Below are 23713 nucleotides of genomic sequence, written 5' to 3'. Positions count from 1 at the left end.
ATGCAATTTTATTCTCACATTAAGCCTCGTGGCAATTGAAGTAGTAATAGTAGTAAACAACTTTATTGGCGTCCTGAGAAGCTAGGCAGGGGGGCCTGCTAGCCGTGAATTCATTGTTGGTAGAGATCGCCTCTGAACCTGTAATTCACGCAACGGATCGCTGATTCAGTCCGCACGAGAGCAAGAAGTGGCTCAGCTGCAACGAATAGCGCTTGTATAGTGGGTAGCCCTTGGCGTCATTTTGTTCGGCAACATTGAGCCATGTCATGCTTTTCCGCGGATTGAATCAGTCATCCGTCGCGTGAATTACAGGTTCAGTGGTGATCTCCACCAACAATGAATAATCCCGCGCTTGGTTTTGTCAAATACCTTCCTATCGCCCTACAATCTACTAGTTTCGTGGCTATAGGTAATTCGATAGATCAGCCACTCGGCAAGTGCTGAAAAGTGGCGTTATCGAGAAAGAGCACTCAACGCAATGTGCGGGAAACTCCAGTATAATGAGAACTCCGTGAATAAAACTCAGCTGAGAGTTGGCAATATGGCCGGTTTCTCGTCTTGCTTTGGTTCGACCTCATAAGCAGCAACATTACACTGGGAAACATAACGCAGCAGCACTAAACTCAGCATCATTTCGCCGCAACACTAAACTCAGCGACATAGCTCAGCGATAAGTAATGCTCTCGCATTTACACATAATAAGAATGGCTCCACTGCCCCCATAGTCCTTTTGTGCATATTCATGCAATATTCACCGAGGACACCAGCTGTCCCGTCGGTGAATGTTGCCACAGACTGCGGATTCTCACAGAATTCAATAGGCTTTCCAACATTTGAGCAGACCTGTCAGGCATCAGCACGAAGCATCTCATCGCGGTGATCAGCACCTTGAAAGGCTGCGTGAAGGCTAGTTCAAATTCCTGTCCACGCATGTGAGGTTGCGCTGCGTCGTTGTAAAATTGGACACGACCGAAATAAAAACACGATCACACACACAGAAAAATCTGCATCATTCCCTGTGTGGTCATGTTTTTGGTTTTCTTCCTTTCTATCCATTTTCAACTACGCAACACAACTCCACATCCACGTTCAGTAGATGTCGTGCGCATTCAAGCGACAGCAGCAAGGCATTCAGGGCCCGACACAGCTTTGTCAGGTTTTTCAAGAGGCTGTACGCACGTTGGGGGCAAAGCTTGAAGCAAGGGTGTTAATAGAATTAACGGCTCGCGCAGTCTTAAGGATGCGGAAAAATTAATACGAAACAAGTAAGAAGTGAGAAGCTGCTGAATTATGTGTTGCTAGAACACCCTACAGCTTTCTCATTAGAAGCGTTTCCATGCAAAGTTAATACTTGCGAAGTGAGATCATTAACCTTGACTGATTATACAATTAAGCAGAATACAACGCAAAAGTGCGACTTTCTCCGTGCAATAGCTAACCTCGTGCATTCGGTCACGTCCATCTAGAGTGCTTCGGCATTATGTTAAACCTTGGCTAAAGTTAGCGGGGACACCCCTGCATGACAGCGCACTTTTCTGCTTGTGTTTTCGTGTGCGCGCAAATTTTGTCGCGCCTGGTCGCAAAGTGGTCACTTGTGAAATGCGCAACACATCCGCACCACGCGTACCAAGCCGCAGCGACCGTGAATCTTCGTATATCTGAGGGTGAGGTCACCACCGGAATCCGCATTCCTGGAGTTCTCTCTCTTTTTCTTTTTTTCGTAAAATTATGGGTAGCACGCACAAGAGTCAGATCTGCTCTCGAAATCATGTGCTGTTTCTACCAAAAAAAAAAGTGTCTGAAACATCGCCAAAATTGGTCTACGTACGCTATCAAAACGAAGGTAAAAACTATCGTGCGAAATTCTTAGAAGCATTAAATGCAGGATGACCTTACGCTGACAGCACTTTGATTTTGCGTTACTCTCCGCGACCCTGCGCAACGTTCGCACGTCACGCCCGCTGCGCTGATTCCGAAAATAGGTTCTCGCAAAATTAAAATAAAGCAAGACAACAGAGTGAGCGCCTCCTGTGAAAAATTCTTTCTTTCTTTTCTTCGTTCTATCTTTCACATCCACCCAATAGAAAAAGGAAAATCAATCTTCCCCAGCCCGCTTTCTAATCTTTCTTTCACAGTGTCGCAGTACACATTTATATGTTGAGACCCACCCCGTGCCGTCAGGGGCTTTCTCTTGCGCGTTCCTTCTTTTAGACTTCGATTTCTTCCAATGTTTATGTTCTTCAAATGTGCCTCTGTGTGGGGGTTGCAAAAAATACTCTCATTTTGATCAACCCGCGAGCGAAGGAAGGTTACCCAATATACCACAACCTCAGGTTATACGTACACTGATACGAGTTCCGAAAGGCGTGCTCAATTATCTCTGCGAGACCGCCTGCGAAATCGCCAAGAGGAAACTACTGTGATCACATAATGTTGCACAACGCACCAGTCCGCCTATGCATTTGAGAACGATGGTGGGCAGTTTATGAACTGCGGCTGAGAGTTTCTGACGCAGGCATGTAGAAAGAGAAACGGACGTTAAACAGTCTATTCGCGTCAGAGAGACAGGCAGGTCAACCAGGGGTAGTCCTGGCTGGCTACCCTACAAGGGGTTTGAAAGGGGACGGGAGTATAGCAGCATAAATGACGTAATGTGCCGTACACATTCCAGCGATAGCACGCAATGTTCTCAAAGTCTGTTATGTAGGCCCGTAGACCTGAAGAGCTTGATCAACACAGATATAGCCTTCTGCTGCGCGGAGTTACTTCGGGAGATGCGGAAAAAAAAGGGGGGGAGGGCGTCTGAGTAAGCACGCGCACTTCGGCAGCGCAACGTTCTTTTGAGCGACGTCTTCGTATTTGTCGCTATTAGAGGTGGTTTGTCATTTCACAAGGTGTTTCGCTCGAGAACTGCAATTTGTGAACGAACGCTTTATTTATAAGGATAAAAGTGTCGATTTATTTGTCCCCGTGCACGGATATGGCCCCTTAAAAGTGCGCGAATGCGGTACCTCGAGAATCAACGCCTTTGTAAGCATGCATTTTGCTCCCCACTCAACGCATGCAGGGGCCTGTTACATTATATTATTTCCGCGCATTTAAGCATCAGCAAAACTTCTCTCCTATAACAGGAGGCCTTTACATTCTAATGGGTTCACAATGTGCGGCTCATCAATATTTCCAGATTTTTTTTTCTTATTTCCTTGTGTTTTCTTTGCTGTGTTTTCCCTAAGCTAAGTGTTTCTTTTTGTCTGGATCGTTTTGAATGTCTTTATAACTTTGTTGCATTAATTTATAACTATGTTGCTTTCCATGTACGGTAGTGAACTAAAGGAGCTGCACGAACTAAACAAAGACAATTTAATAATCAAATCAATGTATTAGCTAACGAGACTGCGCTAATAGGTCGGCTATAAATAAAGATGATGGGTATAATAAGTAAGTAAATAATGTAATAAGTTATCTACTAAATCAATTACAAATTTTTCGTATACAGTTATTCGCTATTCATCTCGCAAGCTTCGATTGCGACACGACAGCTTGAACCAAACTTTAATGAACAAACTGCCACAGAGCTGGCGTGCCGCAGCTTCCCGTTAGAAACGCTGGAAGCCCGTGAAGTGGCGCGACGGGTGTTTGCTTATGAAATCGGTGCTCCCGTTGGCTGTGACTATAAAGGCACGGACATAGTCTGGCGAACTACGCGGACACGCGCAGTTACGCTACGCCAGCGGAAATTGGACGCTCTACAACTCTGGCGTCCGGCGCGTTCGGCTTGCTTTGGCGCGGCTGGCGTCACAATATAGAACACATCCTATCTCACGCTAAAGCCGCTAGGCCAGAGTGCATCGCGCGCCAGCTTGGCTGGCCGGCAGCATGCTGGCCTACAGTTCGGTTTCACTGTAGCGAGCCTGCTGAGTATGCACCTTCGCAGAAAAAAAAAAAAAAAAGCTCTCTCGCTTGCCGCACCCTTATGCGCATGCGCTGTGGCAATAGTTGATCGCCGTGCTGCTGGGAGCCATGTTCAACGTGTCGAACTGTACAGGGGCGCAAATCATTATCGGCCGATCTAGGCGCCGCCGGCGAGACACGCCCGACTTTGCCGGTCGCTGACTGGCACGCTGCAAACGCCGGACTCTATCCGCGCCTTAAGATTCGGTAGATGCGTATTTTGCAGGTGATTTGCGAACGAATGTCTTGAGTAGAACAGTAATGGCTGCTCGGTCGCGATATGTGTGGCAGTACTAGGGCGGTATTTTGTAGCGATGCCTTTAAAGTAATAAAGTAATCAGCCGGCCGTGAGCGGTGGATGATAAGACTATTCCAAAATAAGTCATAAGGCATCGCTGCAAAATCGCGGCCCAAATTCAGATATGGGAATAGGAGGTTGGAGAAGACAACTTCGGATCGCTATTGTTAGCACTAATAGAGATGTAATAGTACGAATGGAGGTATATATTCTAATAGTAGTCATAAAGGGCTTGAAAGAGGGTGAAAAACGAAAAAAATAGGGTCGATCGCTGATGAAATTAATGTGTTGGAAGCGCCTATGCGACGGACGTACCCTACCGCTGTACCACACTGGAGCCCTATATACACTCGTTCTGGCCGGAAACAGGTGGCTCGTTCGCGGTCGAATTCTGCCCAGACGAGGCATTTCGCGCTGCGCCTCCTTCAAAATTACGTTTAGATGTCAGCACATGTTCATTTCGTCAATAATAAATAAATACACATAAACATACCCAATATCAGAGTGAAAGAGTACGTTTATGCAATTATAAAAAAATACAGCGGCGCCGTCTGTCATTAAGAGCACATCGGTGGCCCCGGAGGATCGAAGGCTGGTTGCTCTGTCCAGGCAATGGATATACGTATGCCTAGACATATGCACAAATTTATATTGCAGAATAATCGGCTTAAAAAAAATGCTGACGTTAACTGCATGCACTCACATAACAACTTACGACAGTTCCTTTTTTTTTCTCTCTTTCTCTTTTTTTTTTCATTCTTTTATGTGAACACGTCGCCAGTCGGTATATGCGGGTATCTTAAATCCAGCCCTGAAACTCATAACATGTATGTAGGGTGCGCCAGCTAACGTTAGCCAAGCTGGTATAAGGAAAAAAAAAAAAAGGGGGGGGGGGGGACGGAAAAGCATACCGCGCAACACGCGGTTATATAGGATCTACGGTGTTCGCTCGTCGGCCCTGTGATGAGCGAACACTGTAATCTTTATAATTGTTTTACCCTGTTTCTCTTCTTGTTTTTTTACTTCTCTAAAACAGCTTGGCTAACGTTAGCTGGGACACACGGTATATTTCGCACTAAAAAACGAGTAAATTATGCTCTTGCTTGTATCGTCCACGCTCGCACAGCCCGTCAAAATCTTCGACCTACCTTATTGTGCGGAACATCGAACTCAATGTTCACCCCGCGCACCGCAGATTGCAAGCGCATATGCGCCGCAGAGCCACTTGTTAGTCTTCGTAATGAACCGTAATGAAACGTCTGAAGACTCCTGTAACATCTGAGCCCTGACGGATGAAGGCAGAAGTAAAAAAAAAAAAAAAAAACACACAACTGACAGTTTGTACCGAAACGCCGCCGCATTAATCGGCCTCCACATAGCCTTCGCACGTGTCATCTCTCAAAGCCTTCGTCAATTTCAAATAAATAAAATAAAAATAAGTAGTCGCTTGAGCGTGTCAGAAGCAGGCTGGTAGTTTCACGAATAAGGAGACGTCAGGTGCTCTCGGGAGAGGCAGGGGTTCAATCAATTGTCTCTTCTTCGCGAGGCAGTGTTTAGGGTAAATGGAAGAAGATGTAGTTTAAAAGGGGTTTATACGGCGGGGAGAAACACTAAAGCCGGAAGAAGACGAGAGGGTCTTGTTCCAGCTAAGCCCGCACGCGCCGAGCGGCCTCAAAATGGCCTCCAAGCAGGACCGAGAGGAAGGCGCAGAGCCTTTTGATGGAGCCGCATACTTAGGTATATTGAAGCCGCTCTGAATCTTTTGCCGTTCGTAAAACTGTAGCGCGACTTACCGCTCGTCCCGTGAATCTCGATCTGGCAATTAGGATGACGAGGAGAACTCGCCGCTTCGCGGCTCTCTTTTGTTTGAACCATAAATCCGCCGGCGCTGCAGATGACACGTAATCTCGGGCCCAGCGAGAGCGCACGAGTACCGACTCGCCGCTTGTCCTTGTTTAAGGAGCACACGCGCTTGAAAGCCTATTTCATGCACAATTTCGGCTAAAAAAAAAGGAAAACAAGTTTAACCGAATCGGCCCTGTCGTTGCGCCAATCTAAAGCTATAGGGGGAGGAGTATGTTTGCAACAGTTGTAGGCTCCTGGAGTCGTTCTCTGAACTATTAAATAACGAAGAAAGAAAAGATGTATGTAACAACAATACTTTTTAAGTTTCTCTGACATTAAAAATACACAGCATCAAACTGTTAGACTCGTTTCAGCGAATCAGCGACTTATGTTTCCTTCCTTTTTGTCCTTGCATGGGCATCGTTCTTCGTGGCAATAAATAGCAGGCCGATCAATGTCTGCGACAACTGAGGAAAGAAGCCCTCTCCTTACGTATTTGGTTTATCGCTATTAATAAGCAGCCCTAAATCACAGATATAGCCAGACTTTCGTACTCGTCATGATTTCGTACTCGTCATCAACAAAGAAAGCATGTTAACCTTGGTTTGTCGTTTGTCGTCGTGTCCTCGCCGGATATATTTGGGGACACATATAGACAACTCGGGTCACTAGGTATACGCTTGGGGCTGTCTTGCCGAGTAGACAACTCGGGCCACTAGGTACGTTAACAAATAGACAACCGCCAGCTGTCTATAGCCTAGTAGGCAACTCGGGTCACTGGGTATGGTGCCGGTGGGTATACGGGCCAATTCTTGACCGATCCCCCAGAATGAATGTGCCACTGTGGGAAAAGCGGTATTAAGCCTTAAAAACATTTATATGTGGGTCGTCCTTCTCTGTGTCCATGCACCTCTCATCTGCATTCTCACCTCGACAAGCATCATACGTCGCCTCCGTCCTCGTGACGCACACAGATAACGTCTATAGGCGGAGAAGCTGCCTGCGCCATCAGCTATACTGCTGCTACCTCGTTAATACCCGTGTCACACGAGCAATTTTAGTGTCACTTTGAGCAAGTGAACTTCAGCGCACTGAGTGTCACTTAGGCGGCACGCTGCTACATTTGAAAGAAAAGTGTGCTTTGACAATCATAACAATGGCAATGGGTGAATCAGTAGGCACAACATATATTCGTTATTTTAAGCATAGTTTTCGAAAGAACAGTGTTAAAAAGAGCATTCAGAATAAAGATTGGTGTAAATGAAGGAGTTCATTGCAGCAGCAATAATATTATCGATCATCACAAGCGAGGACAAGAGAGCGACGCATCCAAGGCGAGCAGAGGAAAAATGCCGGATTCCGTTGCAGATGGTACAAGAACGGATCGCTAGAATTTGAAGCGTTTTTATTGTAGCGCTTATTTGCCGCTTACGGACCACTCCGAGACCCCGCTCACCTTTCACGCGCTCAGAAAGTACAGAAAATTGCGTCAATTTCGCATATTCAAAAGCGCGTCTGATAAAGACGCAAGCGACGCGCAGTCTGCTTGGCTGTAAAACGACGAAGCTTTATGGAGACACTGTCATGCTGCGCTCGATTTATTGGCCAGCTGAACAAGGACAGCGCTCCACCCGCGCTCTAAAAAAGATTGCGCCGTTTGAGCATCTATACGGCGTTTGTACCACAACGACGAACGTGTCGCTATCCTAAACGGCGGTCTATGGCAGTACTAACGAGGAACCCTATCGTAGCCTTGGTCTCCTCGTCCGGCCATGTCATCATTGATGCACTACTTCCGTGCAATAAACTCGAAACAAATGACGGCAATGTTAGGGTGGCTAGCACAGGCATAAACAATTGCGCGGTCATAACAAATAAACAGCCCGAGATCGAGAATAGTACAGTAGCTTTTTTAAAAGTATATATAGCATACTTTATAAGCTTATAACATTTGCTGTCAAGAAAAACGTGATTTAAAATTACTACTGAATCAGCTTTCTATATCACTTTATGTATCTCCTAAGCATTGCTACCGAGGCTACACACTTCGACGCAGCGAAGTGAGTTCGCCGAACGCACTCGCTGCCAAGTGCGTTCGGCAGCAAGTGTCACCAAGCGTTCCCGTGTGGCAGCCTGCGAATGACACTATAGCGGCGAAGTGCACTCGCTCAAAGTGCACTTTACTTTGCCCGTGTGACACAAGTACAACTAAAAAAAAAAAAAAAAAAAAAACCTTCGCGTCATTTAGATTCCAACATTGCGTTGGATCTGCGTGTTTTAATCCGTTAGCATTCTTTGGGCACATCACGCACTTTCCGGGGCTATCTATCTATGTTTGTATGTATGTATGTATTATGTATGTGTATCTAACCGTTTTCCGGCGTACCTGGGTCACTGGGTCACGTGGTCGAATGCGTAACGTGTCGGGCTGCTGTGCTGAGGTAACAGGGTTCGAAACCAACCATTGGACCAACTTGGGTCACCGAGTATGCGCCAATGTTTACATACGTGCCGCTCTTCAACGAACCTCTTTCACAACGACATGGGTCACTGCAGATGCGGAACTGGGTAGGGACCTCTGTTCGAAGGAACTGTTTGACGCCAATTTGGGTCACTCGGTAAGTGCCAGTAGGTGTGTGCTTCTCTTCAATGAACGTCTTTGACGCCAACTTGGGTACCTAGGTATTTGCAACTCGGAATGTGTCGCTCTACAATGACGAAAAGGATTCCTTAAATGTATCCGATGTTGAGCGGAAATGAACCGACGTCTAAAGGATTGTTCAAGGTCAGCAACCCGACGCATGAGCAGACTGCACCACAAATACGCTGGGTATGTGTCGCCTTCCAAAGAACGCCTTTCAGGCCATCGCTTTAGCGAGCTGCGCCATAAATGCACCGAGTATGTGCCGCTCTTTAACGAACCACTCGCCAGCTTGAATCCCTCAGTATGTGGCACTGAGTGTGCGGCAAGCGAAGGAAGACCTCTCAGCATTCGTAGGCACCGGTGAACCACTGTTCTCGGAGGCCACGCGCACACTTCTCGGCGGTGCTCCTATATGGCGCAGCGCGTGCAGAAAGAAGCGCGAGAGAGGATCCCGGATGCCGCGTGTCGCGTTTCTCAGCGTTAACACGCACCGGCGCGCCATGAATTTCGGAGGCCACACGAAATGGCGCCGAGTGTTCGTAGGGAATCGCGAAAGAGGAGTCCCAGTGCAGTACACGCATCGCACTTTACTCGTTTCGACGGCGGCAATACGTTGCGTCGCTATATTGATTCAATGCTAACGCATTACCGTTGACCGTTATCGTGAGACGGGTATTGCCGCAATTTTCTTGCCACCAATATTCCGAACGTCACTTGCTTTTCTCGACCGCTGAACAGTTAGCGATCATTCTTCCCGAATAACGCTATAACTGGTGTAGCGGCACAATGCGTTGGAGGGCAAGTCGGTGGGAATCCATAATTGCTTTGTTTAGCGCAAAACAATGGACACTAGAAAGACGACAGGGCAAGGCTCTACTCTCAACTGACATCATTTTATTGCGTCACTCCTTTATAGAGAGGAGAGTCCAGAAGAACATGCGCAGTGACCACCATGCGCAGTGAGCACCATGCGCAGTGAGCACCATGCGCAGTGAGCACCATGCGCCGATCACCAGAGCCACCACAACATCCGATCACCAGAGCGCACTCATTTGACAGAATCCAAAAAACAATATTCAGCGCTGTACAAGGCTAAAGAAAGCACACTAATGCACTGCGAACCCAGCGACTGTATGAAAAAAAAAAAAAACCTTCCGATAGTATCACGGCTCTTTTTCAAAATCGGAGTATTATGAAACATAGCCTTGCACTTGCATACTTTACAATGTGGAGCTAAATGGGAACCTGTACCTGTCGGTATGAATCGCTCATGTTCTCTAAGGCGCTCGTTAACACGGTGGCCTGACTGCCCTACATACACTTTGCCTCATGACAGCGGAATCTCATATACCCCACCGACGCTATAATCTACAACCTTCACGTGGTTGTTTTCACAATCTGGTTGTTAGCTTGTTTTATAACTACGGCTGCACAACATTGCCAGTTTCTGAGGAGCAGAACACACTATACTGTGATTTTGTAGCTAGTGGCGACATTTTTTAGATTGTGAGCCACTCATGGCAATACGGCACAACTTCAGGCCTCTTCTTTTGTGTAACACAGTTACTTTTGTGACGCTTTCCTTTCAGTTTCTGAAGCAATGCCTCAGAGACTGATGTCACCACCACACTTGGTCAACCCGCAGCCTGCAGCCTATTTAACTGTGCAATGAAAATCTGGTTCGCGGAGTGTTACAAAAGAAGAGGCCTGAATTGTGCCGTTTGTGGCACGCAGTTTTCTCTACCGCTTCGTCGTAGCCCTGGAAACCAGCCATACAAGGTGGGCGCTCGGGTTGTTGCCGTATAGGCCAACTTTTGAAACGGATACGTAGCGAGCGGGTACCGGGAGAGGAAAGGGTGTCGGGATCGGTGGACGTGCGGCAGGTGGAGAAACCCGTCCACGCAGAAACCCCTGCGCACAGGCAGCGGGCACTAACGAATCTTCCCGGCAGCTGCCACCGCGCCCATCGATCCGCGCGCACATGCGATCCGGCTTCATTAAAATTCACGCTATCGCGCTGCCTCGAAACAGTTTAATACCTCATCCACGTAAGAGTTCCTCCTTGCACTCGCTATAGACTCATCCCCATGCATATCGAGAGCTTCTCACGGCACTGCCTGTGACCGAGACTTCGGAGACGCGTAGGCGGAACTGTCAAAAGGGTTAGAAGTGCGTGAATGCGGCGCGCGCTGCCGCGCTGACAGTGGCTTTTTTTTTTTCTTTTCCTTGTTTGCTTTCTTGGATGTCTTGGTCGAGATTTCGGAAAGCCGTGTTAAGCGCTTCCTGCGGTGCGTTCCCCCTGAGCCGCACGTTTGTCATTTCAAATTAAGATGCTACGCGGTGTAACCTAATCTCCAGTGTTATCTGCTATTTTTTTTTTTTTTTTTCATTCCGTCATGCTTATCGACGACGTGTCTTTTTTTTTTCTTCTAAACCCAACTTAACGCAGTTATGTTTTATAAGTACAAACAACGCTTAACCTACGCAAACAGCAGAGATAGAGCCCAATAATGTCACACGGCAGTTGAATTTAATTATGGGGTTTAGCGTCACAAAGCGACACACGGGCAAATTAGATACAACGTAGTAGATGGCTCGGGGTTACTTCGAAACCCTGCCATAAGACAAGCTCATCACCACGCGCTCGAGATTGGACACGACATTGTATTTCAGTGGTTGCCGAGCCACTGCGGAATTGTTGGCAAAGACAGCGCCGATGAAGCTGCACGCTGGGCTCATCAAAAACATCGGCGGGTGCCCATACCGCTCTCAAGAACGGATGCTCCGCGGCAATCACTTGCTCGCCACATCACACTTCTACGATGGAATAGGAATGGCGAACAGTGCGGCGTGCAATTTGTACGGGTGCGATGAGACTGTGAGCACCTGCTGGGTCATTGCCCATCCTTTGACGCTCAACGACGTACTCTACAAGCTCAACTCAGCCTATTAGATAATAGAGTGCTCTCAGAGGAAAAGATCCAGGGACCATGGCCTATGCATTCATTGCATTCATACATGCGGAAGGCCCCAAAAGCCCTCTGCACTTCTTGAAAGCGACTGGACTGGATGAGCGCTTGTGACAGTGGACCTTCCTCTGCGACTTACTCTGTAAGTGACTGACTCTTAATTATTTTTGTTCTCGCTCCTTCTTCTCTATCCTTCCCCTTTCCCTCTACCAAAGTGTAGGGTAGCCAACCGGGCACGAGCTTGGTTAACCTCCCTACCTTTCCTTTCTCGTTTCTCTCTCTCTCACCCGCGAGCTTGATGGCGCAGGGCTCTCTATAGGCACTGCCAACGCTGTTGCAGGCTGTGACGTCAAGTACATTGTGAACGCGTATGGTAGAGCGCTGCACGGGCCAATTTTTTTCAGCCCGGGCCCGGCCCGGGCCCGTTTTTACGTTGGGCTGCCCGCTCGAGCCCGATCAAAACTTTTATGGCGAGACCCGGGCTCGGCCCGGGCCCGGAAATAATCTACGTTACCCGCCCGGCCCGGCACCCCTTTACCTTAGGCCCGAGCCCGGCCCGAGCCCGGCTCGAAACCGGCCCGAACCCGGCCCGAGACCAAAAAATATATGTTTTTCAGAGTTGAGACGCCCGAGAATAACTCGCTGCACGTTACATGCACACCACCAGAAAGCCTGAGGCCGGCCCGGGCCCGCGTCAAAAAACCCGAGCCCGGCCCGGACCCGGGTCAAAAAGCACACACCGTGCCCGAGCCCGGCCCGAGCACGAGAAAGAACTGCTCTACCAGGCCAGGCCCGGCCCACGGGCCGGGCCGGGCCCGGGCTTTCGGGTAAGCCCGGGCCCGTGCAGTGCTCTAGCGTATGGCACCTGCAGAATTAATAGACGTATTGCATATCATGCGCTATGGCCTTGTGGCGACGTGAGAAGATGCGCCATCTGCTTTGTGTCATTTCTTTCGAGACGAACGTACACACACATAGCGGCGTACAAGCCTTGATTCTTTCTACACAGCGACTGCTTGCGCGTAACTAAATTTCAGTTCTTATTTCGGGCCACAGCGATTTAGCACTCCTGCCACTCAGTGAGATATGTGAAGTGCATCCCGACGCGAGGCGCACATAACCAATGGTTTGGCGTTCTTTAAGAACTTTGCGTGGTTCCTCAGGCTTTCCTTTCCACCGAACTTTTTTAACCTGAATTCCCCAATACGCGCTTCAGACACGATGACCGAGCGGTACGCCTGAATACAAGCCTGCTCTGGTATTTATCCATTTCACAACTCTTTTCGCTTCAAATTCCTTGAAACTGAGGTGGTCTTACATTATAAACAACGAACAGACACTGCGCCACAGATGACGACATTACAGAAAAAAAAAAACGACACATTTTCAGAGTGAGACAGTCAAACGGGGAACAATAGAGGAGCGACATACCAAGTATCCCGGTGCAAAACGAGTAGCGGCTCTAACAAAACGCGACGGAAGCACAGACAAAGGAACGAAAAAAAAAAGGCAGAAGTGTCAAGATAAAAATAAAGGTGCCAGCCATATTAGAGTCGTATCACCCGCTGGGACAAACCTTAGCCGCAGATGGCGCTGACAGCAGGCTGAATTGTGAGGCCCTCGCCATTGAAGGCTTAAACTTGATCGGCCACATCTCTCTATACGCCGTTTCTTTCGGGCCGCCCTTGCGCAGCCGCTCGGTATAGCTGGCAGGCGGCTAGACATGTCAGAGCGCGCAGCTGTTCTTGTCTTCAGCTGCTCGCATGGAGAATGCTTTTCCGAGATAAATGCGCCGCTGTTTCTGTGTCCCCGGTATTATTCGACATGGAAACGAAGGAATCATTCCTGTCAGAAGTCCGGTATAAGGCTGACAGGGCTGTGCTGCGCAAGCGATGCCCACGACTAGTTATTTTAGTTAAGAATGACACACGCACAGACGCACACACACGCATGAACGAACGCACACATGCACGCACACACACACAAACACACCGTTCTCTCGCCTGATGATGCAAGTATTGCAGCACCTTCGAGAAGAGCACTGCTGTAATATTGATTACCGTTAACGTTTTCCTCGAAATAGCATGACGTAAACGTCCTTGATGCTGTTCTTAACATGACCGAGGAGGAAGGAGAGGGGGTGGGGTGTGACATGAGATAATAGACCCACCTTTTATAACGTATGTGGTAATAAAAAAAATCGTAATATCAAGTTACTGCGTATTCTGCTACTGCGATCGGATTCTTTCTTCGAACTGACGCAACTGCGGCGCGCGCCGTCTGTATTGCACTTTGAGCCGACATATGCGACGAATAATTACATCATAGTAATAGTTCATGCGTTATCATTAGCATAAACTGAACGAGTCGAGCGTAACTACGGCTGCGTGAACAATCAAGCCGCCGGAGGGGAGACTCGGCGGTAAATCAAATTCACGAACGGGCACCGCACGTCGGTTCCATCGAGCGGGGTGCATTAATATCCGGCAATCGAACGAAGCAAACACGTCGTCAGGCGACGCCTTCGCGGGAGCTCTAGATCACCGCCGATTTCAAAGCGCGCCCTCGGGAAGCGCTCGAAGTGGTGAAGATATGCGAGCAGACCTCAACTGAGGGCTGACGAGAAACGACAAAAAAGGAACAGAGATGAAAAGAAAGAAGCGACGCGTCTGCTCCGTCATCGAGATAAAAAGAAGAAGATAGGATGGAAAGATAAGGGGATGCAGATGAGGGAAACGGTGTTGCTCATAACTTTGTATGCTCACCTTCGCTCTACGAGCAATGATCTGACTCACAAGTACGACGCAGCACTGCTGGAGTTAGTAAGCTGCGGTACAGAACTAAAAGAGGCAACTTTCTATTCATTCATCTTAGGCGCGAACTGACAACAGATGTAAAAAGAGGAGAGGCAGCTCGGGCGATGTTTGTCTTTTCCTCCATCTGCGTCTGTTGACGTTTCGTTCTTAAAATGGAGAAACGGCGTAACTTCTGCGAAAGCTGGTTTCGCAAACTTGGACACGCGTAACAGATGCTCGTGATTGGCTAGTTTACCCAGGTGCGTAAGGCCGTCAAGATAAGCCGACGACATTGGCTGTTAGGATGCCGTTAATTTTTTAACGGTTTCTATACCGCCTTCGACCAGCTTCAAAAGGGGAGGGGTATTGGGTCTCGAATATGGTATGGCACCACTTTCGGCACAGTCAGCGTTGCTCTATTTTTAACGAAACAGTAAGTGCATGCGTACTACGCCTGCAGAAGAGCGCGCTCCTGGCGCAGAAACAAAGGGCATTTGTTTGAAGAAGGTTGGGAGGCGGCGCCCCTATCGGCGGCTGAGGGAAATCGGGGTGCGCGCTCGTAGCGGCCGCGGCTCTTTGCGTGTCTTTTGTCTGTGTGTTTGCGCGGAGTTGCTTTTGTGTCTGGAGGGTAGACGGACGCCCCAGCGTTAGCGAGTCGTCATAAATCAGGACAGCACGCGTCGTGTCCCAGCGCTTGGACACCGCGCGGACCCTGCCAGCGCTGGCAGCGGCGAGTCATTTCTTCGCACCCGGGCACTCGTGTCAACAGATTAGTCCGCGCTGCCGAGGACCCGCGAATCGCATCCCCCACAATTTTTTGTTCGTTTTGTTTCGTTTTTCATTTTCTCCTGCTCTGTCTGTCTTGTCACAGAGTTAAATTGTCTTTGTCTTCATATTCGCTCTCTTTTTACGCCCTTGCGAGTCGTGCTGGCATGCAGCGCGAATTGCCGGATGACGTTGAGCACAAGTTGTATTTCTCTGCGCTGCCTGCACTTATCGGGATTTCTGTCGCCGCTTCCGCCGTGAAGACGAGCGGACTTTTGTCGTTGTTTATATCGTGCTGTAAATGTAGCCGAGCGTTTTAAACGAAGATTGATCTGGCGCTTTTACTTTGCAGACACAGGAGTCTTGGGAAGTGCTCTTCTCAGATCGCCCGACAATTTGCCTCATGATGCCATACTTGTGGACGGCGATGTGTCAGGTCTACTAAAGGGACATTTACCGCCACATTATTTCTGCGTACCACAACATCATTGTCGACAGTCATTAGACTTACATTGTCACCATTGTTCGCTAATGTGTTTTTTTAGTCCATGAATTCCTTTTTAAAAGCCTCAGGCTGACAATGACGTGTAGCAGTCGATGGCTGACGCAGGACTGACGTACGCCATTTGCCATTTTTTTTGTCGGAAGGGATGACAGGACTATATAGAAATGTCAAGGTGAATCTAGCATATTGTTGCACGCCTGTTGTCCCGTGTTTATTCAGCCAAGTGTCCAACAAAGCACTGGTAAAGGACAACCGAACTTGTTTTGTATTATCAAGTGAAGAAACATACCTTTGGAAATGTAAGCATTGCCCTAATGTGATAGAAAGATAGATAGATAGATAGATAGATAGATAGATAGATAGATAGATAGATAGTTAGATAGATAGATAGATAGATAGATAGATAGATAGATAGATAGATAGATAGATAGATAGATAGATAGATAGATAGATAGATAGATAGATAGATAGATAGATAGATAGATAGATTCTATCCCTCTTCTACGCCAGTTCCTTTCAACCTAAACTTAGCTTTACCTTTAGCGATATCTTGTACCATACCATACCATGTCATACCAGGTCATACCGTACCGCAGATTTGCACTAATTTCCAGGGACTGGAAGTGAAACGGGGGGAGTGGGGGCGGGAGCGCTGTACTTCAATGATTAGGTTGAGCCTAAACCACTGCCCACCACATTTACGCTTTGTTGTGCGGGCGCAAGTTTAGTTCTTAGGGTAGATATAGTAACTGCATCAAGAAATACGGTTAGGTTTTCTATCTAGCTGAGTAAAATTGGCACAAGCTATAACAGAGTCTGTGATTAGCTGTAAATAACTCGCGTGATCAGGGCGTAACAGGCACGGCAGAGTTGTTTAGGCATACAGAAAATGTTTTTCTTTGTAGCTACTTAGTAGCCTAAAATAGCTCGGTGCCACCTGTTTGAACAGATAAAAGAATGAAGCTGGCCACGAATATTCTGTGTCAAGGCAAGAGAGGAACGTAGAACGGCAAGGTCTTGTTTGGATTTATGCAGCGCTTTATCACTGGGTGACCAGCCTTCATAAGACATCCGAGAGTCACATCCACTAGTCTGATACCGAGAGCCTACAGTGACATGCGTGCGGCGTGTATGTATATATGCGTAGTCGCATGCTATTTTTTGTTATCCTGAAGCAGCGAGGATGACATAACAAGTATGTCAACTGAATCCCGAAAGAAGGTAATAGTAACGAGATCATGGAAACATACCAAATACCTGATGGAACGTTTACTGACAATGTCTTCGTAGCCTAATTCCTGCACGCGGACTCCATTCGCGACACCAGTGTCTGCATTGCACCTTCAGCCTGTCCTTTCTTCACGAATGTAACAGGACGCAGAAACGTCCGAGACGTTTGACGATTTGGCATGGTACTCGACATCATAAGAGTGCATCATTTCTTTATCTTTGTGAATTTGTGAGTGGGCGGCGTAAACAGTGCTGCTTTACGAGCTTCGTATATGCTGCGATAGAATTACCCAATTTACTAACGCTTTGAAAATATCTAGAAAGAAATGATTTATTTCACGTGGCGCACTTTGATAAGGAATCAGAATAAGCAAGTTCAAAGTGACAAGTGACAAAGAATAAGCAAGTTCACTCAGCATCTTGATGCGATTAGTCAAATATCGCTCCCTATCCGGCGCCCTATCCTGTCTTCCCTTAGTTTTCCTTCTTCTTTCCTTGCGCCACAACTCATTTGTTCAAATATCGCGGGTTTGCTGCGAAGCTTTCATTTAGGGTATAGTGCGTGACCGAGAGTTATCTTGGCGAACGCTGAACGACACCAGGAAATATTTATTAGCTATTTCACTTAGTTGAAATATTTAATAAGAAGTTAAAATAAACTTTGAGATTAAGCGTCCCGAAACCGCACAGTTTGTTATGAGGGACGTCGTTGCGAAGGGTACCCGATTAATTTTTGGCCATTTACCATGCGCATGATGCACGGTACAACGCGAGTTCCTCCATTCCGTTCCAGTCGCAATGCAACCACCACGAATGAAATCAAACCTGTAACCTCGTGGTCAGAAGCGCAACACTTTAGCCACTGAGAACCCGCGCCGGGCTAAATACGGAAGAAAATGACAACATATCAGATCGGTGGTAGGGCGCCCTTGCTTCTTTGTAATTTTATGTTGTTTTTTTACTAACTTTCACGGGTCAGAAACAAATTTCAAGCCATGACCTTTCGCAGCGAGGGAGCTTCGTCCCGTGCTGGAACGCTTACCATAGGATACTTACGCATGTGCGCTCCAGACGTAAACAAGATCGCCATAATAGTATGATTCTATTCTAGTCTTGTTCCAGACCGAGCCATTTTCTCATTCGTCGTCGGATTGAATGGGCGCCCCCGCCTGCTTATATACACGTTATCGCGACGATCGGCCAGACGCTTGGCAGGAATGGAATAGGATCGAAGGAAGGAGATCGTTGCATTGCGTATAGGAGCCGCACTATGGAAAGGTGACATTGTAACAGCTGCAGTCACCAGAGTGCAATGCGATAGCTTGCTAAAAATACCGCTTTTTTTTTCATTTCTTTTTTAACAGCCTTTCATATAGTTTCTGGAAAGTGCAACGCTGCATTGGGATAAGCTGAGCGTCCGTTTCGATGGTTATATTTCGAACGGTGCCGGTGTTTACACTCGCACCAGACAATCTCTTCAGCTCACGCGCCGACTCACACTTCAACTCATGATTCAGTTATAACTAAGTTTCAGACACGCGAATAGACAAAGTGAAAGAACAGTACTTCAGCAAAACCGTTCATGTGGAGTCACTTTCTGTCAATTATGTCTCTGTATGTCTGCTTTCAATTTGTAGAACATGCAGTGTGAACAAGCCAACTTCTCCGTTCAAGTTTCAGCTCACCTCTGTATGTTATCCGATGAAGCTGGCCCGTCAGGACTCGTAGTTCGGAATGTGACAAATCGCCAAGCTGCAAATGCAAAACGCGTGGACGTTAATTCTAGGTTACAGTGGTGCAGCTCAGTTCTTCAAAACTAACAGCGAGCAGATACATTCCCAATAGCAAATCGGATATGGCTATAGGTAATGGCACAACGCAGACCCTTCTTCTAAATAGGCTTTATTATCCCTGCGATGCTTGCAAATTGTAAAGTGTGTCTAACATCGGTGCTGCTTTCGAAGAAAGCCCCCATCTACAATTTCTTCCCACTCAACTGCACGAGCAAGTGCGCAAAAAACAAATAATTAAAAATTAGCTTCTTAAATGTGTTTCTTGATAGAATCCCGCTTATTCGATGGCATGTGTAAAGCGATCATAACTGAATTCTCAGAGCTACTGCTGCTGCTTGACTTTTAGTGAAGTTCAGCCCCTACTGCGGAAGGTCAAGGACGCAGAGACAGCCGCTCCCGGTTTCGGAAACAGGGAACGCATGCGCGGTGAGGCGTGCACGCAAACGTACCTGGAGCAAGATGGAGATCCCGACAAGGCCCTCACTCCTTCGTAGCTCCACGGCTTCGGACATGTTGGCGTACAAGTCCGAGTTGTAGCCAAAAATCTGCAACTGCGATGAAAAAGGAAAGATAAATTAGAAGTCGGAATGCTTAGTTAGAACTGGTACATGGATAATCTCCGTTAAAGCCTACAGTGCTTCGTGCTTTGCTGCGTTCGTGTTTGACTCGACCTTAATAATACAAAAGTTTTGACGTTGTTCACTTCGACATTTAATTGCGATATCAATAAGAGATCTACAGATCGTCTACACAACGCCACACAAAATGAGACTCCCTATGCTCAGTCACTCTATCGGATATTGCATCGGTTAATGTCGCACATGTAGAGATAGTCCTATTGATGAAAGACAGCTAGGCGCTGTCTATAAATCTGTACTCGCCCCATTGCCATCATAATCTATCTATCTATCTATCTATCTATCTATCTATCTATCTATCTATCTATCTATCTATCTATCTATCTATCTATCTATCTATCTATCTATCTATCTATCTATCTATCTATCTATCTATCTATCTATCTATCTATCTATCTATCTATCTATCTATCTATCTATCTATCTATCTATCTATCTATCTATCTATCTATCTATCTATCTATCTATCTTCGGGGAGTCCGGCTACTCTCTGCATGTGGGGCTGTCCTGCGCTTTGGCGGTCGCGCAATCTGCGTAGTGACCGGCGTGACCAACATACATAAACGAAACGAGTCGCTCAGCAAGAGAGACACAACTGCGGACAAGGCGATCGAGGTTAGAAAAAAGCCTTGCTGCCCGTGTCCCTTAGTCAAATAAATGCGCCGGGACTCGAAGAAAGAAGTACAGTCCCAGTGTGATCTCTTTCTCCTTTCGGAAGCGCGAGCGGTTTCTTCAGTGGATTCCGGGCGGCGAACCAACGATCTCCGATAATCGAAGCTGGCGCCCCGCGGCAAGCAACCACACATCTCTTCACGCTGGTTGCGGCGGCGTGCCCAGACACCGAAGCGTCGCGCCGATTCGCCGCGTTCAATCAAATTTGATCCCGCGCACAGGGGGTAAATGCGTGACGCCGATCTGGGTCGCTCCCTCGTGGCCACGGGTCGACCTTTCAATGGAGCCCCGGCTTCGTTCAAAAGGAGGCATCGTGGAATCGGTGTCGGCTAAGGAGGCTGTGTGAACTAGCTTTTGGGCTGCAGTAAATTCTGAATAACGGAATAGGGCCGGCATTTTGTAGCGATGCCTTTAAAGTAATAATGCCTTTTCGCGTTTATCGTGCTTTGTCAGTGGTCAGAGCGACGGTCCGCTCGCGTTATCAACGTTGATATCGTGAGCGGACCGTCGCTCTGACCCCTGACAAAGCGCGATAAGCGCGAAAAGGCATTATTACTTTAAAGGCATCGCTACAAAATAGCGACCTAGGATAGCAACCACTGAAGACCGGAAGTTTCAGCGTTCGAAAAAGCAGATCATGGAGTTTGATATTTTAGGTGGGAAGCACCTTATGCACCCGGGCTGTCGGTGTCTCCTGTCGTGATCACCGTCGTCGTCGTCGTAGTCACGGTAAGCAAGCGGGTCGTGCTCGCGCTCGACACGCGCTCGTGCCACTGCTCCCGTGTTCGTCGTCGTCATCGTCTTCCACAGCTGGCTGCGTTGCCGCTCATCATTGCAGCTTAAAATTTCACATCTCTTCTGTGGTCGTAATGGGGAGGCCGCGTTTACGAGGTTATGAGCCATTGCTTAAGGCAGTATGAGCCCATTAGCGGTGCATCACTGCATGCTTCGCACGTCCCCAAATTTCACGTTTGTGGAGCTGCATTGCGCTCAATGGGTCATTTTTTTAAGCTCTTTAGCAGGTCTTGAGTGACACCGCAGCGGCGGGGGTTGGACAGTGGGGCAAAGGGGGGCTCAAGAATAATTTTGACCAAGTTGGGTTCTTTAACGTGCACGTTAATCCACGTACACAGACGTTTCTTTAATTCGGCCACCACCGTAATGTGGCTGCCGTGGCCGGGACACCAAAAGTGCGAGCGTTCTGTTGTAAAGTTTAGCTGAAGGTGGTGTTATTTCTTTTCGCATTTCTGCAATAGAACGGGTGGAAGGTAAAACGCAGATCCTTTCTGCGATGACACTCGTCTTTTCCATTAAGTTCACCTTACTATAACTGACCTGTAACCAGTTCTGTAAACTTATGTTTCATTACCAAGTTCATAAATAGCAACAATACGGACACTTTCTAACTTATTCCAACTTTCTTCAGCCTGTAAGAAATAGTAACTTTTTGTGCAAATGGAACGTCCGTGGCCGAATGCGGAAGTATCATGAACACACAACTGAACACCCAGGATCGAGAGTTTATGTTATCCTTGATATTTGGTGTTCGTCTGGTATTTTTGAGTATGTGCTAAGGGGGGTATTCTGTAAGTGTCCACCTAGTGGACATGTCCAGTTCGTCTGCTGCCGAACTGCTGATTGGCTGGGGTGCGCCTGTCTCCTCCTCACGCGTACCCCAGCCCAGCCAACCAGAACTTCAGCAGCAGAGAAAGTGGACATGTCCACTAGGTAAGCACTTATAGACCCCCCCCCCCCCCCCCGTCTGTACACAGTGCACGAATAATGAACTCACTTACAAACACGCACCACACACGAATATGTACAAACGCGCGCGTACTGGCATAACATGTTTAGCGTATCTTTGAAAGATAGAGAGAGACAAGGGAGGGAGGAAAGGCAGGGAGGTTAACAAGACTTCACCGGAGTACAAGGGGTTACCCTACCCTACCCTACCCTACATCACCTAGCGATGAAGTTAGAAGGGCCTTGAAAGACATGACCAGGGGAAAAGCTGCTGGTGAAGACTGAATAACAGTCGATTTAATCAAAGATGGAGGAGATATCATGCTTGAAAAGCTTGCGGCCCTTTATACGCAATGTCTGACGACTTTAAGTATACCAGAGAGCTGGAAGTACGCCAACATTATACTAATCCATAAGAAGGGAAAAGTTAAATAATTGACGAATTATAGACCCATTAGCTTGCTTTCAGTATCGTATAAAATAGTCACCAAGATAATTTCCAATAGAATCAGGGCAACACTTGACTTCAGCCAACCAATAGAACAGGCTGGCTTCAAGAAGGGATATTCTACGATGGATCATATCCACGTCATCAATCAGGTAATCGAGAAATCTGCCTAGCACAACCAACCTCTCTATATGCCTTTCATAGATTATGAAAAGGCATTTGATTCAGTAGAGGTGCCAGCAGTCATAGAGGTATACATGCGTAATCAAGAAGTACAGGAGGCATACTTGAATATCTTGGGAAATACCTACGAATATTCCACAGGTAACTTGTTTCTCCACAAGAAAAGTAGTAAATTACCTCTCAAGAAAGAAGTCAGGCAAGGAGACATTATCCCCCCAATGATATTCACTGTATGCTTAGAAGAAGTATTCAAGCTATCAGACTGGGAAGCTATTAGACGGCGAATATCTCAACAACCTTCGGTTTGCAGATGATCACATTGTCCTATTCAACAACGATGGGGACGAATTACAACAAATGATTGACGTCCTTAATAGAGAAAGTGTAAAAGTGAGGTTGAAGATTGATATGCAGAAGACAAAGATAATGTTCAATAGCCTGGAACAAGAATTCAGGATCGCCAGTCAGCATCTAGAGTCTGCAAAGGAGTACGTTTATCTAGGTCAATTACTCACAGGGGAGCCTGATCATGAGAAGGAACTTTACAGAAGAATAAAATTGGTTTGGAGTATTACCAAATCCTGACTGGGAGTTTACCAATGTCGTTAAAATAAAAGTGTACAATCATTGCATTCTACCGGTGCTAACATATGGGGCAGAAACTTGAAGGTTAACAAAGAATCTCGAGAACAAGTTAAGGACCGCACCGAGAATGATGGAACGAAAAATGTTAGGTCTAACGTTAAGAGACAGGAAGAGAGCGGTGTGGATCAGAGAGCAAACGGTGATAGCCGATATTCCAACCGACATTAAGAGGAAAAAGTGGAGCTGGGCAGGCCATGTATAATGCGTAGGATGGATAACCGGTGGTTGACTAGAGTTACAGAATGGATACCAAGAGAAGGGAAGCGCAGTCGAGGACGGCAGAAAACTCGGTGGGGTGATGAAGTTAGGAAATTAGCAGGCGCAAGTTGGAATCAGCTAGCGCAAGACAGGGGTAATTGGAGATCGCAGGGAGAGGCCTTCGTCCTGCAGTGGACATAAATATAGGGTGATGATGGTGATGATGATGATGATTATGATGGGGGAGGGGAAGAGGGAGAGAAAGAATGACAGAGAGAAGACACGAGTCTTGCCCGCACTTTCAAATCCACTAAGCTAGGTGCGGCATGCCTACAGTCTGGCGCATAAGTCTGTCGCCTTCAGGTACTGAAGGAGGAGGATGAAGAAAGAG

At 47.3% G+C, this 23713-nt stretch overlaps 1 protein-coding gene across 1 annotated transcript in view; it reads right to left on the bottom strand.

Moving 5' to 3' along the window:
* LOC119450272 (putative carbonic anhydrase-like protein 2) overlaps positions 1-23713 on the bottom strand; it is a 219739-nt gene that overhangs the window by 23142 nt on the left and 172884 nt on the right. Inside the window, exons 5-6 of the mRNA XM_037713684.2 lie at positions 19245-19346; positions 18688-18754 (exon numbers count right to left, since the gene is read on the bottom strand). Coding sequence (XP_037569612.1) covers positions 18688-18754; positions 19245-19346 — 169 coding nt within the window. The remainder of the gene's footprint in view (positions 1-18687; positions 18755-19244; positions 19347-23713) is intronic.

The sequence above is a fragment of the Dermacentor silvarum genome, chromosome 4 (assembly GCF_013339745.2).
Source record: "Dermacentor silvarum isolate Dsil-2018 chromosome 4, BIME_Dsil_1.4, whole genome shotgun sequence".
Classification (NCBI taxonomy): Eukaryota; Metazoa; Arthropoda; class Arachnida; order Ixodida; family Ixodidae; genus Dermacentor; species Dermacentor silvarum.
The sequence above is the reverse complement of the archived record's forward strand: the minus strand, read 5'-3'. Positions and strand labels throughout refer to the sequence as shown.